This window comes from Monodelphis domestica, chromosome 1 (genome assembly GCF_027887165.1).
Source record: "Monodelphis domestica isolate mMonDom1 chromosome 1, mMonDom1.pri, whole genome shotgun sequence".
Lineage (NCBI taxonomy): Eukaryota > Metazoa > Chordata > Mammalia > Didelphimorphia > Didelphidae > Monodelphis > Monodelphis domestica.
This window is the reverse complement of record NC_077227.1, coordinates 630813877-630836924: the sequence shown is the minus strand read 5'-3', so window position 1 is coordinate 630836924 and position 23048 is coordinate 630813877. Positions and strand designations below refer to the sequence as shown.

The window sequence follows — 23048 nt, the reverse complement described above, 5'->3', positions numbered from 1 at the left end:
TCAGGTCTGGTCTTTTCTTTGCAAATTCTTGGAATTCTTCTATTTTGTTTAATGACCATACTTTCCCTGTAAGAATATAATCAGTTTTGCTGGGTAGTTGATTCTTGGTTGCAGACCAAGTTCCCTTGCTTTCCAGAATATTATATTCCATGCTTTTCAGTCCTTCGGTCCCTCATTGTGGTTCCATGGTATCTGAATGACTTCTTCTTGGCAGCTTGTAATATCTTTTCTTTGGTATGATAGTTCTTGAATTTGGCGATAACATTCCTGGGTGTTGTCAGTTGGGGATTAAGTACAGGAGGTGATCTGTGGATTCTTTCAATCTCCACTTTTCCCTCTTGTTCTAGAATATCGGGGCAGTTTTCTTGAATAATTTCCTGTAGTATTGTGTCCAGGCTTTTTCTTTTGTCATGGTCTTCTGGTAGACCAATGATTCTTAAATGGTCTCTCCTCAAAAGATTTTCTAAATCCTCTGTTTTGTGAATGAGATGCTTCATATTTTCCTCAATTTTTTCATTCTTTTTATTTTGTTTTATAGTGTCCTGCTGCCTTGTGAGGTCACATAATTCTAGTTGTTGTATTCTAGTTCTTAAAAACTGGATTTCATCCCTGGCTTTTTGGTCATCCTCTTTCTGGTCTGATTTTCTATGGAGGTCATCTTTCATCCTCTTTACCTCATCTTTCATCTTCTTTGCCTCGTCTTTCATCTCCTTTGCCTCATTTTCCAGCTGATTAATTTTGGCTTTCAAGACACTGTTTTCTGATTCCAGATGACTTATCTTGCTGTTAAAGTTGTCTTCAGCCTCTCTTAATTGTGTTTTGAATTGCATTTTGAGTTCTTCCAAAGACTGTATCCACTTCACTAGGATTTCTGATTTATTGTTTGCTGATCCTTCCCCCTCTGTTCTGTTCACTGTATAGAAGCTATGGTAATTTCTTCTTTTTCTGTTTGCTCATATACACCCCTTCTTTGTTCCCAGTATTTGTCTGTGGTCTTGCTCCTCTCATTTTTTTGTTTTTTGGGGCTTCTGTCAAGTCTCCCCTCTTGGAGCTTTGACAGAACATCTCTCGGTGCAGTCTCTGGGGGAGGGTTGTTGGGGGTTTGAGATTCCCTGTCCTCTGGAGGCTTTTGATTGAATTAAAGTCCAGCAGTCAAAAAAAAAAGTCATTAAAGTCCAGTTGTGGAGCCTGGACTTACCCGAGTTCTGAAGACTTTTGAAGGGATTAAGTTCAGCTTGGTTGGGCTGGGTGTGCTCTGAGGCCAACACCTCCTGTAAGGCTGTAGCAAATATGGAGGATCTCCACAGCTCTGGCCAGGCTGCCAGCTCTATGCTCCCTCTCTAGCTCCTTCCCTGCTGTTTGTATTTGACGCTCTGAGCTTGGCATAGCCCTGTCCACAAGGTACACCCTCCAGAAGAGTACCTTTGCCCACCCAGAAGTTCCAAATGCCACTGGAGTCTCAACGCTCTCGGTGGGTGGGAGAGGGGTCCTGGGACCTTCCTTCTGCCTTCCCCTTAATCCCAAGTGTTATTGGATTCTGGGTTTTTTGCGGAGGGGATGGGGGTGTACCTTTTTAATTAAGTTCAGCAGGAGGGTTCCTTGGCTCTGTCTTGTTAGGTTTGATTTTCAGTCCCCTAGGAGTATTTGGTTTGTGTCGGTAAGAAAGGGTATTCAGAGGTCTGAACTGTTGTTCCTTCTAGGCTGCCATCTTGACTCTGCCTCCCCAATTTGTAAATCTCAGGAGCCCTTCCTGGTAAAATAATGATCATCTTACAAGAAATGTTCCTAGAATTGTTCTCAGCCCAGGCCCTCCTGCTGGTGCAGTTAAGGCAGGATTTGGTTGTTGGGTCCCCATTTCTAACGCTTAGCTTATAGTGGCAAAGGATAATTTTATGTATCAAAAAGCCCTGGAAAAATGGCTTGAGTATATCTAACCAATTATTAGTATTCTTTTCACTTTCTCAATTGCGAAAAGCTGTTGTAACAGCTCCAATCTAATCTACTGTTTGGATTAAATATAAATCTCCTCTTTGAAAATTAAATTAACTCCCCTGCCCATATTTAGATTTAATCACCAAAAGTGTAAACACCCTACTTAAAGTTATGGGGAGATTTGCCCATTTTTAGATTTAACCACCAAAGGTGTAAACACCCCATTCACACTTGAGATGGGGAGGTCTGTGACCCATATGTGGAATAGTGGGTGACAAATCAGAATTAACCTAACTGCCCTTGGGCAATCCTAAATTAAAGCTTCAACTGTGATTGGTAGGCATAAAATTAGGGGAAGGCATAAGAAGTGACACAAAAGAAAGTATCTTTAAAAGGGAGTTAAAACTTTCTGTGGAGAGAGAATTGACTGAGACTCGTGGGAGAATCATCTGAGATCTTCAGCTGAACAAGAATCTGCTGACTGGACCCGAGATCCTATTCCTGGTAAGGCTGTTCTTAAATCTCTTCCTTTTGGACTGACATGTGGTGAGTGAAAAGGCTGACTCTTTTCCTGGATATTTTCTGAAGAAACTAGCTTTAGGAGAGACTTAACTCTTGAGTTTTCCCCTGAAACTAACTCTCCCTGCCCGGGTTGTGCCAGAGACCTGAAGTAAATTACTTAGTGCTTAGGCTAGATATCTTACCCTATTCTCTCTGATTTTCTAACTTCACTATTTCTATATTTTATAAATAAATCTCTTTGGAATAAATTAAATTCCTGGCAAGCCTATTTTAAATATAATTCAGTCAAACCTTTTTATAATTAACCCCTTTTCTCCCTTACATCTATTTGGTGATCAAGCAACATTTCCTTAGTTTAATATTGAAACCCCTTCATAACCTGACGCCTGGCTCTATCTTTCTAGTCTTCTTGTACCCTGTACTGCTCTCACCATGGTTTAGTGACCTTGACCTCCTTTTCATTCTTAACAAAATATTCTATCTCTGGACTCGGACATTTTCACTGGCTGTCCCCTTGGTCTGGAATGTTTTTTTCTTCTTTTTCTGACTCCTGGCTAACTTCCTTCAAGGACTAGCTAAAGTCTTACCTTCTCGAAAAAACCTTTCCATATTCCTCATATTTCTAAGTACCTTCCCTCTTTTTGTTATTTGCAATTCATCCTTAATGTACATAGTTTGCATATTCTCTCTCCTGAGTTCCCAAGAGCAAGGATTTTTTTTTTGTATGCCCAGAACCTAGCAGTGTCTGGCACATAGTAGGCATTTAATATTTTTTAACTGATTAACTCTGGTAAGTAGGAAATTAATAAGTTGTGTGAAATCCCCTATCCCCTTTTGTGATTACAATAATATTAGCCTTTATGATTATTTTAATAACATAATCATTAGTTTTGAGTGAAAGTCAGAATGATAGTTACAATTTAGGGTAGTATCAAATCTTGTTTATATCTTTTGACCTTAAGCCTATAATCAAAAGTTACTACCATGCCTACCACACCCTGTTGGATACAAGCTCAAGATGGTCAGGAAGGAGGGGGAGGCCTGCTTTGGGTATAAGCTCAAGACAGCCACACAGGAGGAGGACCACTATTGTTTCTACAAACTGATGACTCTTAATATTGTCAGTAAAAGACACCAAAAGTGCAAAGGCCTTTAAAAGGTCAGTAACAATAAGACTTTACCACCCAAAATAATCTTTTTTTTTTGTATTCACTAGCTCAATCAGCACTTACATCTCTAATTAAGAAGCATCTTTTTCAAAATCATGTTCTAATGACCCTTTTTGGTTTTCTCCTTGTCCACCCTACCCCCAATTGAGAAAAAAAACAACTTTTTTTTTAATGTAATCCTAATGTCCAAACCCAATAGTATGGGACTCTTATTTATGGAGCTGAATTCCCAGCCCTGCTTGAGGCAAGAGAGCTTCAGTCTTTACTAGCACCCCTTGGGTACTCAACAAGTGTCATGTCTTGAGACTCTTCCAAGTGTAGAGTCACTTTGAGTATTTCAGGTTTCCAGCCCCCAGAGAGGATGGAAGAATCCAAAGGAAAAAAACTCCAGTTAAGGTTGCTGAAGGAAAAGATTGTAGGAAGATATGAGTGGAGCTGGCAGTCTCCATCATTTCCTTATCCCCATGCTTACTTACACTAAAGACTTCAGGGAGTTTCCCCTTGGGTGAGATCTAAGAAGCTCTTAAGAGTTATTCTGCTCCTAAATTCTGTATTGTCTGGTATATATTTTCCTATGTATACTTTCTCTGATTTTTGTTTTGCTATGATTTAGATAAATGAGATTCTTTGCTTTTTGATAAGTGTTCTTGTAGAACTGTAGTGGGTTCAAGCCTTGGGAGTCCCCTTTCCTCTCAGAAATGATAAAGCTATCTGAAGTTTGACCCCAAGCATACCCCTTAGATGAATAATATTTTAAGAGAGCTTACAGATACTTCAAGTTGAGTACCACTTCCCAGAACAGAGCATCCCTTCCCCTCAGGACAAGAATGAAAGATGAAAGTCTCTCTTAGAAAAGTGGGAAGGGAATAGAAAAGATCCCTTCTAGCCACACAAAAATGACAGGCTTCTCTTTATAGACAGGCCTCCATATACTTGAGTTTCTTCCCAAACTAATATGTGTAATCAAGCAAAATAAATTCCCACAATAACTATATCTTTGGGAGATTGTAAAGAAGCACACTTAGGACAAAGCTTTGGTGCATACCTATATTAAGGTGGCAAGTAGGAAAAGTAACCAGTAGACAGAAAAACAAAACTCACAAAAGTGAAAGGATAAAAAAAGTGTTAAAGGGGTGGTTTGCAATGAAAGATCTAAAGGGGTGCACTGACAAGGGGCAGATGGATTTGGCAATTAGAGGACAATTCATGACTTCTAGAGAAAATTGTTGTAGTAAAATACAGTACAGAAGATTGTGGATTAAGGAAGTAGAGTCAAGTGATATGCTTAAGCAGAGAATAATGATGTGCAGAAAATGTTATTCTGATGTGCCAAGCTCAGTGAAGGTATGTGACGTCTAAGTGAATGCCTCTAAATTCTGAATTACACACTTCAATGTTCTTGAATATTTGACTCTTTTGACTTTTGTTTTAGGTATTATCTATTGTTATATGAGAGAAAGCAGCAGCCTTAATTAGAATAAGGTGTCAACTTGAAATCTGGAGATGCCAAGTTTGCCCTTGTCCCAGGAGAATTCTCTCCAAGGGAGGTTTCAGATTTAGCCATTTCAGATTGAATAATAGACCTTATGGTACTGGGTGGAATTAGTAGACCTAAATCTAATACCCTTTTGTCCTGGTATTTTCTCCCATTGTATCAAAGTCCTCTCTGCAGAAGCCCAGCTTTTGGCTGGACCCTTTCATTTGTATCCATTTTAAAGCATCTGCTTCTTCCTGATAATCCTGTCTGGGACTTCTCATTTCCCTGTAACCATTATAAAGTCAATCAATGATACTTCCCAGTCCCCAGGAGGTATATAAATTCTCCAAGTTCTATGGTTTGTGGGAGGATGATCTAGCAGGGTTATCCTCTCAGAGATACTGTTGCCAAAGTGCCAGGGCCTTCTGCTCTGTGTGGCTTTAGGTGCTTGACTCTGTGTAGGGGCTGAATGTTGAAAACTATCCCCTTCCTGATTAAAGACTTGTTTTTTTCTGACTACTTTAATAGTTCTGTGTTTTCTCCAAGTTAACAACGGCTATATGCCAAATGACTGTTACTTTCTCAACCTTATATTGATCCATTTTCAATTGAAGAATTTAAGGTTGAATAATTTTTCATCTAAGAAACTAATGCACCATAGGATAAACTTTCAGATAGTTAATTCAATTTGAAGCAGACCATATCTCTTAATTGACCGCTCAAGGTAACATGAGCAGCAAAACAATTCAGAACTAGAGCCAACCATATTCATTGCCTACTTCACTGTTAACTGTTTCATTATGCTCTCCATTTATCTGTAATTCTGGCATAAACAAGACAAATCCCTCCTCATTATTAATCCAGTGCTGCCTACAGTGCCTTCCAGTCCAAGTTTCTGTTGCCAGTGTAATCCACTGGAATCCTAAATCAACAAACATTTAATAAGCGTTTACTAAGTGGCAACCTAAGTACCAAGCACACCACCGTACCTCTTTACCCCATTAGAAAAAAGCCCACCTTTTCATCCTTCCCTTTCCTGAGCCCCACCTCACAGACCTGGCTCTAAACTACATGTTCCAAACCCTAGACACGCGCCCCAGGCTTCTCTGGCCCAAGATCTTGGGAAGAGGTGGAGGGTGTAGTCAGATCCAGCCCATCACGGGGTACTGGTGACCTCCACCTGTCCTCGACAGGTAAGAGCCGGTGGGAAGCCGGCAGGAAGTGGACAAAACGGGCCAGAGACGGGGCGCAGAAGGGGACTCGGAACTTTAGCTCCTTTCTGGTCCCGGGGGGCCCTAGACACTCCCTCGGATGGCAGCGAAATAAGGGGGTGTGCTCGGCCCTCGGCGCTGCTCCCGTGGTGCCCATGCCGGACATTCGGTTCCGAAGAGAGGGTGGCCGAGGCTGCTCGGGGGAGGTGGGGGTGGGGAGGAGTAATCTCCGTTGCCTCCCTTCGTTCTCAAACCCGGGGGCCCATATTGTGTCTCGACCCCCGCCCCGCTTCCTAGTATGCGCCCCCTACCAAAACCTCCGTTCCCTCTTTCTCGTCTCCTGAGCACTTCTATACCCGCGCTCCAGCTACCAGCGTCAGTGGCCTCGGGGCCGCTCCTCGCCCCGCCCCCTCCCTCCGCTTTGGAATCCGCGCGCAGAGGCGGTTGGTGGCTCTGTAACAGCTCCGGCGACCCCAGCTAACGGACCCGGTAGGGGTAAGTGGCTAGGAAGGCACCGGGATGTCGTAAAAGTGTCGTGAAAGTGCCCGCCCCTGGCCACCCTCTAGGCCACCTGGATGGGGGCGGAGGCAGCTGGTAGTTGGAAGACGGACATGGAAGGGTCTGCTCTCAGGGTCGCGGCCTTGCCTTGGGGCTAGGAGATCTTGAGCGAGATCCACTAATCGACTTCATGGAGAAGCGGCTCTCCTGCGTTTATTCCTGCTCCTACTTCTCAGACTGCTGAAGCGTCTTCCACGCTTTCTCCCCATCCGGGCCATGCTACCAGCTTGGCTGAGCCGGGGGTCCCGGGGGGTGCTCCAGGGTGCTGGCCGCAGCCTGTCGCTCTCCCCCCGGGCCTGCAGCCCCCTGTCCCTGGAGCGGGAAACCGTAATGGGGGTGGGGATAAAGCTCGGGCTAGAACCCTCTGAAGAGTCTGCGGCGGCTGGCCGGCGGTGGTCGAGGGCGGGAGGGCTAGAAGAATTCCTAGCGGGTGCGGGAAGGCGGCCCCGGCCCTCCCTGAGCCCGGGCCCCATCGCTGCCGCCTCCTGCGGTGGATGGGGCGTCCTGCCCACCCACTGGGGGCTGTTCCCGCCCGCTCCTGGCAGCCCTCGTCCCCGGACTGGAGCCGCTGCCTGCCTGCGATTGGTAGGGTCCGGCCGAAGGGGACACAGCTCCGGAGGAGGAGGGAAGGGGGTCCCGGAACAAACGCCAGGAGCTGCAGGTGCGAAAGAAGGCTTGAACTCAGAGTGGGACGTGCGTCCCTCCAATCTGGTAGGTAACTGGGAGAGGCGCCCGCGCGCCATCTACACCCCTCTCTCAACTAGTGGGCTAGGGTCTCATCTACCCCACACTGACACCTGAACTACATTTAAACTGCCCCCTGGCTAGGTCGGTCAGTGGGAAGAGAGAGCGCGAAGATTGTGAAGTGCTCCCCACTGTCCCTATGCAAATCCGTTTCAGTCGCCGAACTCCTGCTGCGCTGACAAGAAATGTACTCGTTTCTTCCACAGACTTAAATGTCGCAGGTGACAAGCGTGCTGGATATCCACTAAGTCTGGTCATTTAGTGTCAATGATAGGATAAGCCAACAGTCAGCGCTTCCACTCTGCGGTTATTGTGGAGTCCTGCGCTTTTTTGGAACTGCTAGAGCAAATATGGGAAGTGGTTTTAATCTTTGTCATTAGATGAAAAATATTTTTACGTGAATCTTTTTGTTTAGGATTCAATAAAATAAACTAAGTTTTTAAGGGGGAAGACAAAGCTGACCTGATTTAATTTTAAGCGTGACTGGTTATCAGCTATATTCTCAAAAAACTTATTGCTTTTAGTTCTAATTAAAGTGTTTATATCCTTATTTTTTTTGTCAAATCCTTGATTTTCAAAGTAAAAATGACTCCCTTGTCGAGTTAGGAATATTTTCCAACTTTTTTTTCCTCCTGCTACCTAGTATCTATTAAACATTGACCAAACATAAAGTCAGTCAACCAGGTTTTAAGTGTAGGAGAACTTTTGTCGTCATGATAGCAAGTCTCACAACAATTATTACATCTTCAATTGTTATGTCTTCAATGACCCTCTATTAGGCTGTTCCATCAGTTGTGCAGCATGAGTTGAGGTAACCACATCAAGGCAGAAGTATAAGCTGCCTTAATAGCTAAAGCATGTTGGCATTTGAGTGCTGTATGGTTTGAGGTTGCCATATCCTAGCAGAAGTTCCTTCATAAACTTCAATAGTTTCTCGAGCATGACACAGGTTGAGTGTCATCTGGTTGGGTAATCTGAGATTAGCTTCTTTAACTTTTTGAGAGTTTTACAAATTTAGCTTAATGATTGTGAATTAATTTGATAATGTATTCTAACTGACCTAAATTATATGGCAGAAACAAGCTAACCCCTCTCAACGTTAATTTGGGATCCAGTCTAGCTTCTTCAATCATAATTATCAAATTAATTTACCTGGATGTAAAGACTGTTTATCCTTATTTTATCTCATATTGCTTCCCCCAAAAGTAATTCTTAATGTGTTCATTCTTTTGCTGTTTTCTTTTTATTTCCTTACCCTCAGCCATTAAGTGATTTATCACATTTTTCTTCTTTGGATATGATTAATTTGCTCAATGCCAGGCTATGGCTAGAAATGTATGTCTTTCCTCTTTGGACTGTGGCAGTGGAAAAGCGTGTGACTTTTTAACTTGAATTTGAACACACTCCTAGTAGGATTCAGTAAATTATGTAAAGAGAGCCATTCAACAAAATCCATTCCAGTTATTTATTGAGTGTCTACCCTGCAACGTGTATTATGCTAGTATTGTAAGGTAGGTAGCTGAGGGAGAGCAGAATAAGGAGAGAACCATAATGTGGCCTAAATAAGTCTGTCTGGAGATTTGTATTCTGTTTGGATTACTGAATACAGCAGTAGTGATAATAATATTGAATACAGTCTTATAAATTGTGACTTTCATTGTAGTGTACTTTTTATTGTGTTGCCAGATTTTATTAGAAAAATGTAGTACTTCCGAAATAGCCTTTTTCATAGGTTCTTTAGTTGAGATTTGATTTTGCACATGTATTTTGAAGTTTTTATGAGACACCAAATAATAATGCAATAATGGGTCCCTGGGTAGATGAGAAGAAAAACCCATTTAGGGAGTTAGGAATACCAATTCAGAGCCAGGTTTTCAGGAAAATTACATTATTGAAGGAGATAATATTTCTTCTCCATTTATAGCTAAAACTTTTTAAAAATGAAATATTATAATTAGGAAAATTTTTTGCTAAAAAACCTTGGAACTTCTTGAAAGGAAACCACAAATGAGCTATTTTGTCACTGTTACATTCAAATCAGTTTCAAAATGAAGCCAAAATACCAATATATTGCATAAAGATCTGCTCAGGGAACTCATGGTGAAATAATAGGGACACCCAGTGTTTGAATCTCTACCTTTTGAGATTCATCTTTCAGCTAATGTCAAACTTCCTTCTGAAACCTTCTCTGAAAGGAGAAAACTTTTCTATTTTGTGTTTTAATAATTCATCTTTTTCTTTCTCTGCCCCTCTCTAACTGGCCCACCTCTACTTTGGAGGCTTCTTTCAGAATCATCCAGATGCTATCTTGTTTATATTTTATGTTAACATTTAACACTCAATCCTTAGCAGTAGCAAATATATTTTGGAGCACATAGTCTGTGTGACCCTTAACTTTCTTGGTTTTCTGTTCCAGTATGAAAACCCATGGACAATCCCAAATTTATTGTCAATGACAAGAATTGCCTTGGCCCCAGTTTTGGGTTATTTGATTATTGAAGAAGATTTTAATGTTGCACTAGGAGTTTTTGCTTTAGCTGGACTAACTGATTTGGTAAGTTGTAATATGAGTATAAGATTGACCCACCATAGTTATTTATTAAAAGGGCCAGTGAATGTTGCAATGGAGTAGTGCTATGGTGAACCTTTTAGAATCTTTTAGACATCCTGTGCCATGCCCCATCCCCCCCAGAGACTGAGTGCCACCCCACCCTACCCCTTACCCCAGACAGGGCGGGAGAAAGGGAGGGAGAGGAATGGCCCTGGGGTGCTGCTTAAGGGATGGAGGAAGCGCTTCAATTGGGCTGCTGAGGAGAGGTGTTGGGGAGGGGGGAGGGAACAGCTCTGCCCAAGGCCCTCTGCCTTTCTAGTAATTAACTTTGGCAGGTGATGGTGCATGTGCTCACTGAGAGGTCTTGGCCATATTTGGCATACATTCCATAGGTTCACCATCACGGCCATAGAGTAATCATCAGAAAAGTAGACAATATTTGATGATGGTTCTATTGATGATGACTTAGATGCTTCTGTTCTCAGGTGGTAACAATTCTCATATATTCCTATACTTTTAACTATTATTTTAGTAATATAGTACTTTACATTTGTATAGCTTTTTGGATTTTTTTGGCATTTTCATGTCTAATTAGCCATTTTATCCTTACAAAATGTTATATTTTACAGATTAGGAAATTGAGGCACAGAGAAGTTAAGTAAATTGCTTAAGATTACAAAACCAGTTAGTAACATAGCTTGAACTAGAACTCAGGTCTTCTGACACTCCTCCCAATATTCTTTCTATGAGACTATGAAGCTCTGATAATTGGTTAAATTGATAAGAGTTTGGGTTGGGGGGTTGTTTTTTATGAAGAAATTTTCCTAGCTTGAATTAATTTTAATCTTTCTACTTACTTTACCTTATATAACATTCTTGCCACTAAATAATTATTGATTAAACTAAACCTTTTCTTACTTATAAATATACTTGAGTAGTCTTGTTATAACTTTGTAGTTTAGTGGATTTATTTCTTAGTGGCTATACCATTACTAATATATATCTATAAAGTATAGCTTTTCATTAATCGATGGTGATTGCTAACAGTTCAACAATTTATATGTTCAACAAAATTGCAAAAAATTAAGACTCCTAGAATAAAGATTCTAAAGGTTTAAAACCTCATAGTAATCTTTTCCTGTATTCTTCAAAACATATTAATTAAGATACTCTTTTTCTTAATGTAAATTTATACTACCAATCAGGTTTATGCTCCAAATTTACTTTGCCTAATATCAAATTTTGATGACACTTCCATTGATTTTGTATGTTTTGTAAATAACATTTATATATTGATTTCTATTAAGAACTTCAGGAACACTGCTTTATTTTAAAGTGATCTATAAAATTGAGAGCTTGATGGTAGTGTTTTTTCTGGTATGTATGCTGGATCTTTTAGCTCTGAAATTTCTCCAGTGTTTTCTTCTTCTCTTTTCTATTTTCAGTTGGATGGATTTATTGCTAGAAACTGGGCCAACCAGAAATCAGCATTGGGAAGTGCTCTTGATCCACTTGCTGATAAAATACTCATCAGTGTCCTGTATATTAGCTTGACATATGCAAATCTTATTCCAGGTAAGTACAAAAACAAGATTCATTATTTTGGCGAATTTCTTACAAAATTACATTGTCAGGTGTGTAAGGGGTAAATTTAGGGTTGAGACTGAATAAATATATTTTAGTTGGTTGCCAGGGATTTAAAATTCTAAATCCCAATGAAATACTCAAGTCAGAATGGAATTTTATGGTGGTTTATTTACAAGAGAAGGAAGAAATCAAGAATGAGAGAGAGGGAAAAGGGAATTGAATTTTTCTGGTCTGGGTTGAGCCAGGTAGGAGTTCAGAGGCCTCAGCCAAGTCAGCCTTATCACTCACCATGTGACCATCTAAAAGGAAAGCAATCTTAAGTTCTCATGCTGAGCTCCTCCAGGCTCAAACTCCATGACCAAGTCTGCCAAAGGTCCTTTACATCACTTCTTGTGTCTCACATTTACTAATGGTGGCTTAAGCTTGGTTTAGGACAACCCAGGGGATTAGTCAGTTGTTTATGATTTGTCACTTGCTAGCACATGCCAGTCACAGGCCTTCTTCCCCCACACCCAATCCTTATGTAGGGGTGTATACATTCCTGGTTGCTAGAATTCTAAAGACTAAGCAGGGTGGAGTAAAACTAACATTCACAGGTGCAGCTAGAGGCTCAGTGGATAGAGAGCCAGGCCTAAAGATGGGAGGTTCTAGATTCAAATTTTACCTAGAACACTTCCTAGCTATGACCCTGGGTAAGTCACTTAACCCCAATCATCTAGAACTTACTGCTCTTCTGCCTTAGAACCATTAGACAATATTGATTCTAAGATGGAAGGTAAAGGTTAAGAAAAATAAAATAAAAATAATAATTTTGGATAAATCCTAATAAGGAATTTGGTACAAAACTTATCTTAATTTGTTTTACCAACAAAAAATAATATAGTTTGATTGTAGAACCATATTTGTTATTCCTTAAAATTTCTTCCTTCGGTCAATGTTTATTTCTCTAGGAGGTTGAATGCTCAAAACTTAAATATTTATCCCAGATAAATCTTTTTTTTGCAAATAAGATAGACCATTCTCTAAGAAATATGACAAATTTTTTTTAATTTAGAATATTTTTCTATGTTTATTCATGATTCCTCCTCTTCCCTTCCCCAATCTGACAAGTAGTTCCACTGGGTTATACATGTATCTCTGTTCAAAACTTACTTCCATGTTATTAATATCTGCAGTAGAGCTATCCTTTAACAAATTATTTTGAATAACATCTGCATTTGTATTTTATTAAATTACACTTTTTGAAAATAAAAATAATATATTTTTTCTAATAAAAGACTAAAGTCAGAAAAATGAGAGCATTAGAATTTTGAATATTACTGCTATATTCTACATCTGTATTATACAAAATTCTATTGAATTTATTGTTTTCAAGACACTAACAACATAAAAAGTCAAAATCCTAGATATTTCAGTGGATAGAATTGGATTATTAAACAAGAATATTTGAGCTCAAATCCTATCTCAAAAACTGAGTAGCTGTGGGACCCTAGGGAAATTACTTATTTTCTCTGACTCAGTTTCTTCTTCTGTAAAATTGGGATTAAGATAGCTCCTTCCTCCCAGGATCATTGTGAAGATTAAATAAGGTAATTTAAAGCATTTTGCAAACCCTAAAGGACCATGTTATCTATTAGCTACTTGAAGAACTTTCAGTCTAATTAGGAGATATAGCATAATGCAAATAAGTTTGAGCCAAGATAAAGTATAATAAAGCAAAGAAGAAGAGACAGAAAAGTTCTCTAAGAAAATTTGAAGAGAGATTACTTTTTCAGCTGGAGATCAAAGTGTTCTAAGATTCATAAAGGGAGATGATTTCATAAATATAGGAATACTGTTGGACATTTAGAGAGAGTGAAATGGTAGGTACTTCCTGCTTGCTAGATACCCTGTATTAGGTGGTGGATATAAGCCAAGAAGACAAATTACTGCCCTCGAGGAACTAAGAGGTAATGGAGAAGGACAGCACATAAAAAGGGTAAGAAGGGGGAGAGGTGAGGTCAGGTGTGGTGGGAGGATCCAGGCAGTGAGGGGAGGGGGGGGCTTTAACTACCAGCAATAAAATGGGGAACCTTGAAGTAAACAGACAGATAGGCAAAGGCTTCTGAACAGCCAAAACATCTCTTAACTTAGAATCAATAAGCATTTCTATGCCACTGTGCTAAGTTTTGGAGATAGAAAGCAGGACGAGCTACCAAACTCCTCAGAGCTTCCCTTTCCTCACACTTTAAAAGGGCAATAATAGTTTGATCAACCTACCCTAGGGGCTATTATCTGTAGAATACTTCATTAAATTTAAGTAAGGTTGGTATTCAGAGAAACCCTGTCTAGCATTCAGCTTCTTTAGATAGAGCCTTCCTCAAGGTTCTTGGAGGCTCAGTTATCAGTTTTCCTAACCCAGGAAATCAGTTAAGGATAACTGTGAGCAGTAAGAACTGTGGAAGACCTGAAAAGTGATGGGGAACAAGGACATATTTTTAAAAACGTTAATTATAGCCTCTGGGTCCTTTTAACTGCACAAATCACTAGCCTTTGAGGGTGTGACTGCCAGCAGCCACAAATTAATATATTTGTGGGTGAATACTCAGAAGGGAGGCTGAAGATTGAGGGAGAATGGGTGATGAGGGAAAAGGAGAAGGGAAACCATAAAGGAAGAAAGACTCAGCTAAAGGATTCAACAACCTAAGCCTCCAGCATTCTGGCTCCTCTGGTGATGATAAGATAGAGGAACACTAAAGAAGGAAGACTGTATAATTGAAGCAAAAGAGTAGTCCTTACAGTGAGTGGGCTCTGGGTAGAACTGAGCTCTGGTGAAGAGCTTCAGTGGTCAAGAGCTTAATGGAGAGAAGAGCTTTGGTAAAGAGCTTCCTCTTATTCGGACATACTCATTTTAACTGAGGTTACAAAAATGAAGGGGGGAAGGGACAAAGGTGGTCTGACAAATTAGGTAATTATCACGTGATGCAAACTGCCATATCTTACTACTGTAAATATAGCTAATGCCCAAATCCTGTGTTCATATGGCCTTGGGCATCAAAGCTTGTTTGATAACATATGTTAATTGATTCTTCTGGAGTGTAGCCTCAGAATTGGGTCGAAATTAGACTAGGTTAAGTACTGAACCAAGGGCATAGAACTTAGCTTGGTAAAAATGAGTACATAGCTCATAAGAGTGGTTTTTGAGTACCTGCAAAATATAACCAAGGTTCATACATGCTTGGACTGCTACAGAGGGCATCATAATATTACAACAGAGTATAATAATTGGGGTTCACATTGAAGGTCATCAAGAAAAGGTTTATGGTTTCTATGAGAAATGGGTACATGGTTTAGACATAGGATGATACCATAAGCAAATTAGGGAAGTATGGAAAAGTTTACTTATCAGATCTATGGATAAGGGAAAAGTTTATGACCAAAAAAGAGAGAGCATTATGGAATGTAAAATGGATAATTTTGTTTACATTAAATTAAAAAGGTTTTGCACAGATTTTAAAACCAATTGTAGCCAAAATTAGAAGGAAAGCAAGAACCTGGAGGGGAGTGGGAGAATTTTTATATCAAGTTTCTCTAAAAGGCCTCATTTCTTAAATATAGGACTGAGTCAAATTTAAAAGAATACAGTCATTCCCCAACAATAGATCGTCAAAAGATTTGAACAGGCCATTTTCAGATGAAGAAATGCTTCAAATCACTCTTGATGAAGAAATGCAAATTTAAGAGTACCACCTCACACCTATTAGATTGACTAAAATGATTGGAAAGGAAAATGACATGATGGATAGGATTTGGGAAAACTGGGACATTTATATACTATTGGTGGATAACCAACTATTCTGGAGAACAATTTGGAACTGTGTGCAAAGGACTATAAAACTCTTCATATCTTTTGATCCAACAATACTACTACTAGGTCTGTATCCTAAAAAGACCAATAAAAGGGGAAAGGACTAAATGTAAAAAAATATAACGACATTTTGTGGTGGGAAATAATTAGAAATTGAGGGGATGCCATCAGTTGGGGATTGTCTGAATAAGTTGTGGTACATGATATTTATGGAATACTATTGTGCTATGAGAAATGATTAACAGGATGCATTCAGAAAAATCTAGAAACTAGGCTTATATAAACTGATACAAAGTGAAATGAACAGAATCAGGAAAGCATTTTACATAGTAACAGTAATACATAATGATCAACTGTAAATAATAGCTGTTCTCAGTGATGCAAAGATCCAAGACAATTTCAAAGGATGAAAAATGCTGTCCACTTCTAGAGAAAGAACTGAGGGAGTCTGAATACAGATCAAAGCATACTTTTTTTTTCCCGCTGTAGGTTTTTTTCCTTTGTTTTTGATCTGTTATTTCCTCTCTTGACATGACTGATATGGAAATATGTTTTGCATGACTGCATGTGTAAAACTCATCAGATTGTTTGCCATCTCAAGGGGGGAGAGGAAGGAAAGAAAAAAATTGGAACTCAGTTTTTTTTAATGGTTAAAATTTGTTTTTACATGTAATTGGAAAAAAATAAAATACTAATTTTTTTTTAAAGATGGAGAAATACTCCATTCCATGCACAATGATTAGAATTTAAATATCTATGCATTCAAGAGTAAACTGCAGTTAATTTGAAAATTAACTTATAGAACATTTTCCCTGGCAATATTGAGTAATGGGAGTGTTATACATAGATGCACTTATTAATGCATATGTTAAAATGATTGCATTTTCACTTTTCAGTTTCACTTACTTACATGATTATTTCAAGAGATATAGTGTTAATTGCTGCCGTTTTTTACGTCAGATACAGAACTCTCCCATCACCAGTAAGTAAAAAGTGTACTTTTTTTAAAAGTCAAATTATTATAAGACTTATAAAAAGAAAAAATTCTATAAAGATCTTGCAGTATTAGTCTGACATACACTGAGGTCTATTTATTGAAATATCTTTGAGTGACTATTTTTAATCTCTTAACCACCCAATTCTAGTAGTTGTATTTTTTTAAAGCATATGAATCACCTTGCTTCATGAAAACATGAAAATATCACTAAATTTAAAAGACACAGGAACTAATTTTATAAGTTCAATTTTCTTTTCAATTAATTGAATCATCTGTTTAATTGAATACCAAAAAACTTATTGAAAATTATCTTTTAAGGGCAAGAGCCAGCATGGTGTTAATTTCTGAGTAGGACTGTTCTAAAGCATTTTCCTGTTTTCTAAATCACCAGCTGGATTCTCATTAATTAAATCATTGACTTTAACTATTTTTAATTCTCCAAATTAAAAGTAGTGATGATCAGAAATAAAGTACAGTGTTATACAATGTTTTATTATGCATTCAGTTTGATTTATTTAATGAAATTAAACTTATTGATTGCTTAAAGCAAGACCTTGGTGTATAATGATTTCTCTTACAGATATTAACTACTCATATTTTGTTTTATAGATTATATATAAAATCTGATAATAAAGTGCTGGTATTTAAAATGTACAATTTTTGAAATATTTTTGTTATAGAATTTTAAAAATGACATCTCATTCACTGTATTTATTGTTTACTAAAATTTAAAACTTTTACTACCACTTTCACAGCGAACACTTGCTAGATATTTCAATCCTTGCTATGCCACTGCTAGGTTAAAGCCAACATTCATCAGTAAGGTAAGGATGATTTAAATAACCTTTCAGTTTTTTATTTTACAACTTTTTTGTCTCCTTTATTATTATATTGTTCATTCCCACTGATAAAAAATACACTTTTTTTAATTGAAGAAATAAAAACTTGTCATTTTTTTTGCTATCTTAAGTGTAGGTCCTTGGATCTTCCAGAACTACAGAAAAAACTTTGTTTCTCTTTTAATGAATTAGCTAGCAAATGATAAATGCCTGTGACAGTAGAAGAAAGTGGTGTCTCCTACATACTTCCAGCTCACCCTTTCTTTCTCTGGTTCCTAAATCTTTATCAGTCTTGTGGTTAGTTTTATTGGGTGATTAGAAAGTAAGTTGATTGAAATGTTTGAATTGGGGAAGGTGAAAAGTTGGAGGATAATTGCTGCTTGGACAAATAATCATTTCTGTTCCCTTCCTGCAATGTAAGCATCACGTATCTATTTTTATTTTTTGCTATTATATGCAAGGGAATAGAAAAAAAAGCATTATTTTCTAGGACACTATCAAAATACTACAATTATATATAGCTCAATCTGCTCTGCTGAACGCTAAGGTATGAAAATCATGTTATTACACAGGATCTTCTACTTTTAGTAGCAATATGTTTTTTGCACATGAAGATATTTCCGTAAAGGTATGCACGTATTCAAATACAAGTAACAATTTGCTTTGATCTATCGATACACGGTCTCCCCATCTTTAGTTGGCTTGGGAACAACTAATTGATCTGCATGGAAATGGAAGCAATATCTTTATTTTCATAAATACCATGTTATAACCAATTTAGGTAATCTAATCTAATGGGATTTTAATTTAATTTTTTTTTGTTTCTAAGTGCTTTATATTCAGTACCTATTGGAAGGGAATAATACTAAATGGCAGGTACAAAGAGGGCTAAGGATGTAGGTAGGCCTCCAGGTAATGATATTAATAATAATAATTAAAAAGCTCATAGTATTTATTATATGCCTCTTTCATGACCACCACAACCTGTAAACTTCCTGAGCACAGGGACCATGGATTTTCCAAACTTGATTTCTTCTTCCTCACTCACTCATCCTTATTCCCATCACTTAGTATAGTGCCTTGTTCAATGTGAGTGTTTAATATATGTTTGCTCTTACTAGTAAAAACCTCTTTTAATTTAACCCTTACCTTCTGTCTTGTAATCAATACTGTGTATTGGATTCCAAGGCAGAAGAGTGGTAAGGGCTAGGCAATGGGGGTCAAGTGACTTGCCCAGGGTCACACAGCTGGGAAGTGTCTGAGGCCAGATTTGAACCCAGGACCTCCCATCTCTGGGCCTGAAACATCTTTTTAAAATGGTCCTTCTTTTTAATTGTCACCCTGTTGGAAGAGTAGCAACATAACACAAACAATAAGATGGCAGGTCTTTTATTTGTCTTTTTCTCTTGTCTATACCACTTCCCTGTTTTTTCTCTTCACCATTGTCTTTTCTCTATACTCCATTCATAGAAATCATTGTATAACCAAAGTATATGGAATAGTTATTATATTCTTTGTTCCCTTTTCCAAACCCACATATTAAGGACATGTTTGTAATCCTAGAAAGTAGGATACTCAATGAGAGTATGCATTGAAATGAATGATTAACACTTTTGGGCAGGGGATAAGTGGTGTATTGAAAAGATCACTGAATTCAGAAATCCTAAATTCTAGTTTTGATTCTGCAGCTAACTTGATGTGTGATTTTAAATAAATTATTTCATGTTTACATTACTCCTGTTTAAACAGTGGAGATAAAAATGTTTGGTCAGTTCACTTTAGAAGACACTTTTCACTTTTGTTTTTTTATCTGTAGGACCTAACCTAATACATGGTGTGTATTAGGTAGCTTAATAAAACTTGTGGCTAGGGTTGTGCAAATAAATTAGCATATCATGTAAGATCACTCTGAAAAATTATTTAAGCAATATGCAAATGAAAATGTTGGTATTATGAAACTAATGCCATTCTCCTTACATCTATATAGAAGTAACTTACAGATAGGCATTCATTTGTAAATCCTCTATAAAATTAAACTAGAGTTACTTTAAAAGAAAAGTTGTGTGTATGTGCTATCATTTTAATATTGAAATTTCCATATCAGGAATATTTCAGTTCTGCATCTAATATTTGGCATTTAAAACAGCTAGTTTAATTCTCTACTTGTCCCTGTGCTACATAGTTGAGAATAGATCTAGTTGACCTTGACTTATTTTTTTCCTAAACATTTGTTTTTCTGTAGGTGAACACAGCAGTTCAGTTAATATTAGTGGCAGCTTCTTTGGCGGCTCCAGTTTTCAATTATACTGAGAGCATTTATCTTCAGACACTTTGGTAAGGTTTTATCACTTTGAAAGAATTTTAACATAACTTTCTGTGTAATTTTAAATTTTATTTCATCTGTGGTGCAGCTTTTTCTTTCAGCAGCATCAACAGTATTGATAATCTAGAGCATTAAAAATGCACCAATTTTCCAAGTCCTTAAATGTTATAACAGATTGTGCTATTTATGTAGACTCTGCAATCGTGTGAAATTTTTTTAATGAATACAGCTTATTTCAACAGATCAGTCACTTCCCAGAAAACAAGCTCTCATACTACTTTCCTTGAAAAATAAAACTTAAGCAAAACTTCCTGTAAAATGATTGGACATTATTCTTTCCTTTTTTATTTTGTTTCCTGCTATATGTTAAGAGAAAGGAATGATTTGTGTGCTCGAACCTTGATCATTTGAAACCAACACTATATATTTTATTCACCTTCAATTTCATTTCTGTTGTCTTCTTCATTTGCATTGTTATGAAAATATTTTTGGTTCTGCTTTACTCTGCATCATTCATTCAAATTGGAAATTGTTATTGGGACAGCTAGGTGGCGCAGTAGATAGTGTCAGGCCTGGAGTTGGGAAGGTTTGAGTTCAACTATGGATTCAGACACTGACTAGCTCCTGGACAAGTCATTTAACTTGTTTGCTTCAGTTACCTCATCTATAAAATGACCTGGAGAAGGAAATGGCAAACCACTGCAGTATCTTTGTCAAGAAAATCCCAAAAAGAGAGGTTATGAAGAGTCAGACATGGCTGATAATGATTAAACAATAAGTTATTAATGACTGCCATTGAATTCTTAAAGCCCCCCATTCCCTCTTTTGAATATTTGATTAATAGTGTTCGATGAATTTAGCACAGATGTTTTTAAATTCTTAAAAGAGCACTTGATTTCATTGTCTTTTAAAAAATTTGCCTACTAAACTTTAGTTAGCAAACTTTCTGGAACTGATGACAAATGTAACATTTTATTATCTCATGTCTCATACAAAAACAGAAGCTTAGAATAATGCAACTATATTTTTTTAAAATTGATGTAACTTGTATTTTTTTCTTTCCTATTTCCCTTACCACAAAAGGTGTTTAACAGCTTTCACCACAACTGCATCAGCCTACAGTTATTATCATTATGGCCGGAAAACAGTCCAGGTGATAAAAGGCAAATGAATGTCATCCATCATTATTAGCTGGGAAGCACTAAGACATCTACATCAGAACCAGCTGGTAATCTACAGGAGTCTTCCCTTTTTTTTGTTAATTTGGAAAAGACTTATCAAAACATAAACCATGTCAGTGTCATCCCAATTGAAGTCAAGTGCATTGAAATTAAGCTTAAATCATGTACTGTACATATGTGGAATTTTCCAATGTATTTTTAAATAAAAATATAATATGGAATTTTTTATCTTAAATTTCTTAAAGTAATTTGCAATTCACCAATTATTGTTAGTTAATTTTGAATTTTTTTGAAGAATTATTTGCTGAAAATGTATTCTATATCCAGGTTCCCTTCTATATTAAATAGAATTTTCATTGTTAAGAAAGCATTATATATTACTAGGTCAGTGAAAGGGAAGGCAATTAGATCAAATGTGATCTTATGTACAACTTAGGTAAATAGTTTTGTTTTTTAAATCTCTGGCCTATCACAGTTGATATAGAAATTTTTTTTATTAGTTTAGACTGGTAATATGTATGACAAAGTTAAGTTATAAAGAGAAAGGCTTAAAATGTGTTTTGAAAATAAAGTCAAAACATATACTAGAATACCAAGGTTTATGTTCAGTTAAGTCTTCCAAAATCTCTGATGCCTCATAGTTTGTTATTTACGTCAGGATAATGAGTCACATAATAGTTATGGCTTAACATATGGGAAGATTTATCTATTACTCTTTGCTACCTAAGGATCAATGATTACTTTTTGACTTTGCACTATGTTCATAAAATAGACAAGTTTTCATAATATTAGAACTTGTATTCCTGTGATATATGAATAACAATATAAAGATGTTTATTTTTCCAAGGTTTTTTTTTTTAACTTAAGAAAATCTTGTTTTCATGAAGATAATAAAGGAATAAAATAGTAGAAAATACTGTTTCCTCAAAAGTCTACTAACTTGATGCTAAATTGCCAACTAACCAGTAAACTATTTCAAACACCACTAAAGTTCTGATGGATCACTGGTGAACCAAAATTGAAATCTTCCTAAAAATGGACTGGAAAAGTGGAGTTAGGCAAAATTTATCTTAGTTACTGCTTTCATTTCAAGAGGCATAAGGTGGTATAAGGCATAGAATACTGGAACCTGGAAGCATGAAGACATGAATTTAAAAAATCTGGCCTCAGACACTCAAATCATTTTCTTTCATGCATAAAATAGTTATAATAGCACTAAAAATAAAATAGTATTTGTAAGGCACTTATTATAGAAAGTGATACACCAAGGCATTGTTTCAGTCTCGGTATTGCTGGGTTAAGTGGTGACCAGCAAAAAACCAAATCCAGACCTCCAAAGAAGAGGAACATGAACTAGTTGGACTCTTGACAATGGTGTTATATATAGATGGTATCTCACCATTCTAGCTTTGTAATGAGGTTTTTCTAATTGGGTTTACATAATGAGGTCTTGAAAAAGGTGTGGTTAGCCAGAAAGAAGAACAGTTTAAAAACATTGCAATAAGTTGACTTTAGATGGAAAATATTAGGAAGCAGAAACCTAGAACAAATTATATGTAGTGCAAAAAATATTTTACATATTCAATATGCTATTTTATTGCTTGCTGTAGATAGTGAGTTGTCAACTTTTTGAGTAATAAAATGATGTTCACTTCTGATACTAATGGCCTTTCATACCCAGAGCTCAGAGCTATTGACTTCTAGCCAATTTGACTTGACTCTTAGACCATAAGAATTGGCATTATTTCTTGCTCTACGGCCAAATTCAAATCTAATTCAGTTATAGAAAAACAGAGCTGAACTGTGAGGTAGCAATGGGTTAGGGTTAGTTCTGAATGACATACCTTCCTCGTTTTCATTCTCTGCTCATATACAATGTATGCTGCCTAGGATTTTTTTTTTTAATTATCATTCACAAATAGGTGGGATTTGTGAAAGGACTATGATATAAGCACAGATGCTTATATGTTTTTATTTTTAATTATATGTTGGGGAGAAAAGGGACCACTGGTAAAGTAACTTAAGATTATTTACTACTTTGTGTAACTTGTATGAGTCCCATTCCTCAGATTTTATATCTATAAAACCATATAATTCAGATATTTGTTTT

At 37.2% G+C, this 23048-nt stretch overlaps 1 protein-coding gene across 2 annotated transcripts; it reads left to right on the top strand.

The window, feature by feature from the left end:
- Nucleotides 1-6273: 6273 nt before the first annotated feature.
- CRLS1 (cardiolipin synthase 1) lies at nt 6274-21852 on the top strand. Of its 2 annotated transcripts, none has more exons than XM_001382095.4 (7): nt 6274-7580; nt 10030-10167; nt 11610-11739; nt 16495-16580; nt 17351-17419; nt 19677-19768; nt 20841-21852. In XM_001382095.4, the coding sequence occupies exons 1-7, from the start codon at nt 7086-7088 to the stop codon at nt 20926-20928; spliced, it is 1098 nt and encodes a 365-aa protein (XP_001382132.3). In that variant the 5' UTR covers nt 6274-7085; the 3' UTR covers nt 20929-21852. The 2 variants fall into 2 exon arrangements, with proteins under 2 accessions (XP_001382132.3, XP_007476774.1); XM_007476712.2 differs by lacking the exon at nt 6274-7580 and adding an exon at nt 8425-8562.
- Nucleotides 21853-23048: the final 1196 nt, after the last annotated feature.

Bases quoted from the DNA above. Each gene is read 5' to 3' on its own strand.
- CRLS1 (XM_001382095.4), top strand. From the start codon at position 7,086: ATGCTACCAGCTTGGCTGAGCCGGGGGTCCCGGGGGGTGCTCCAGGGT. The intron at 10,168-11,609 runs GTAAGTTGTAAT...TTCTATTTTCAG, and splicing joins TAGCTGGACTAACTGATTTG to TTGGATGGATTTATTGCTAG. The intron at 17,420-19,676 runs GTAAGGATGATT...GTTTTTCTGTAG, and splicing joins AGCCAACATTCATCAGTAAG to GTGAACACAGCAGTTCAGTT.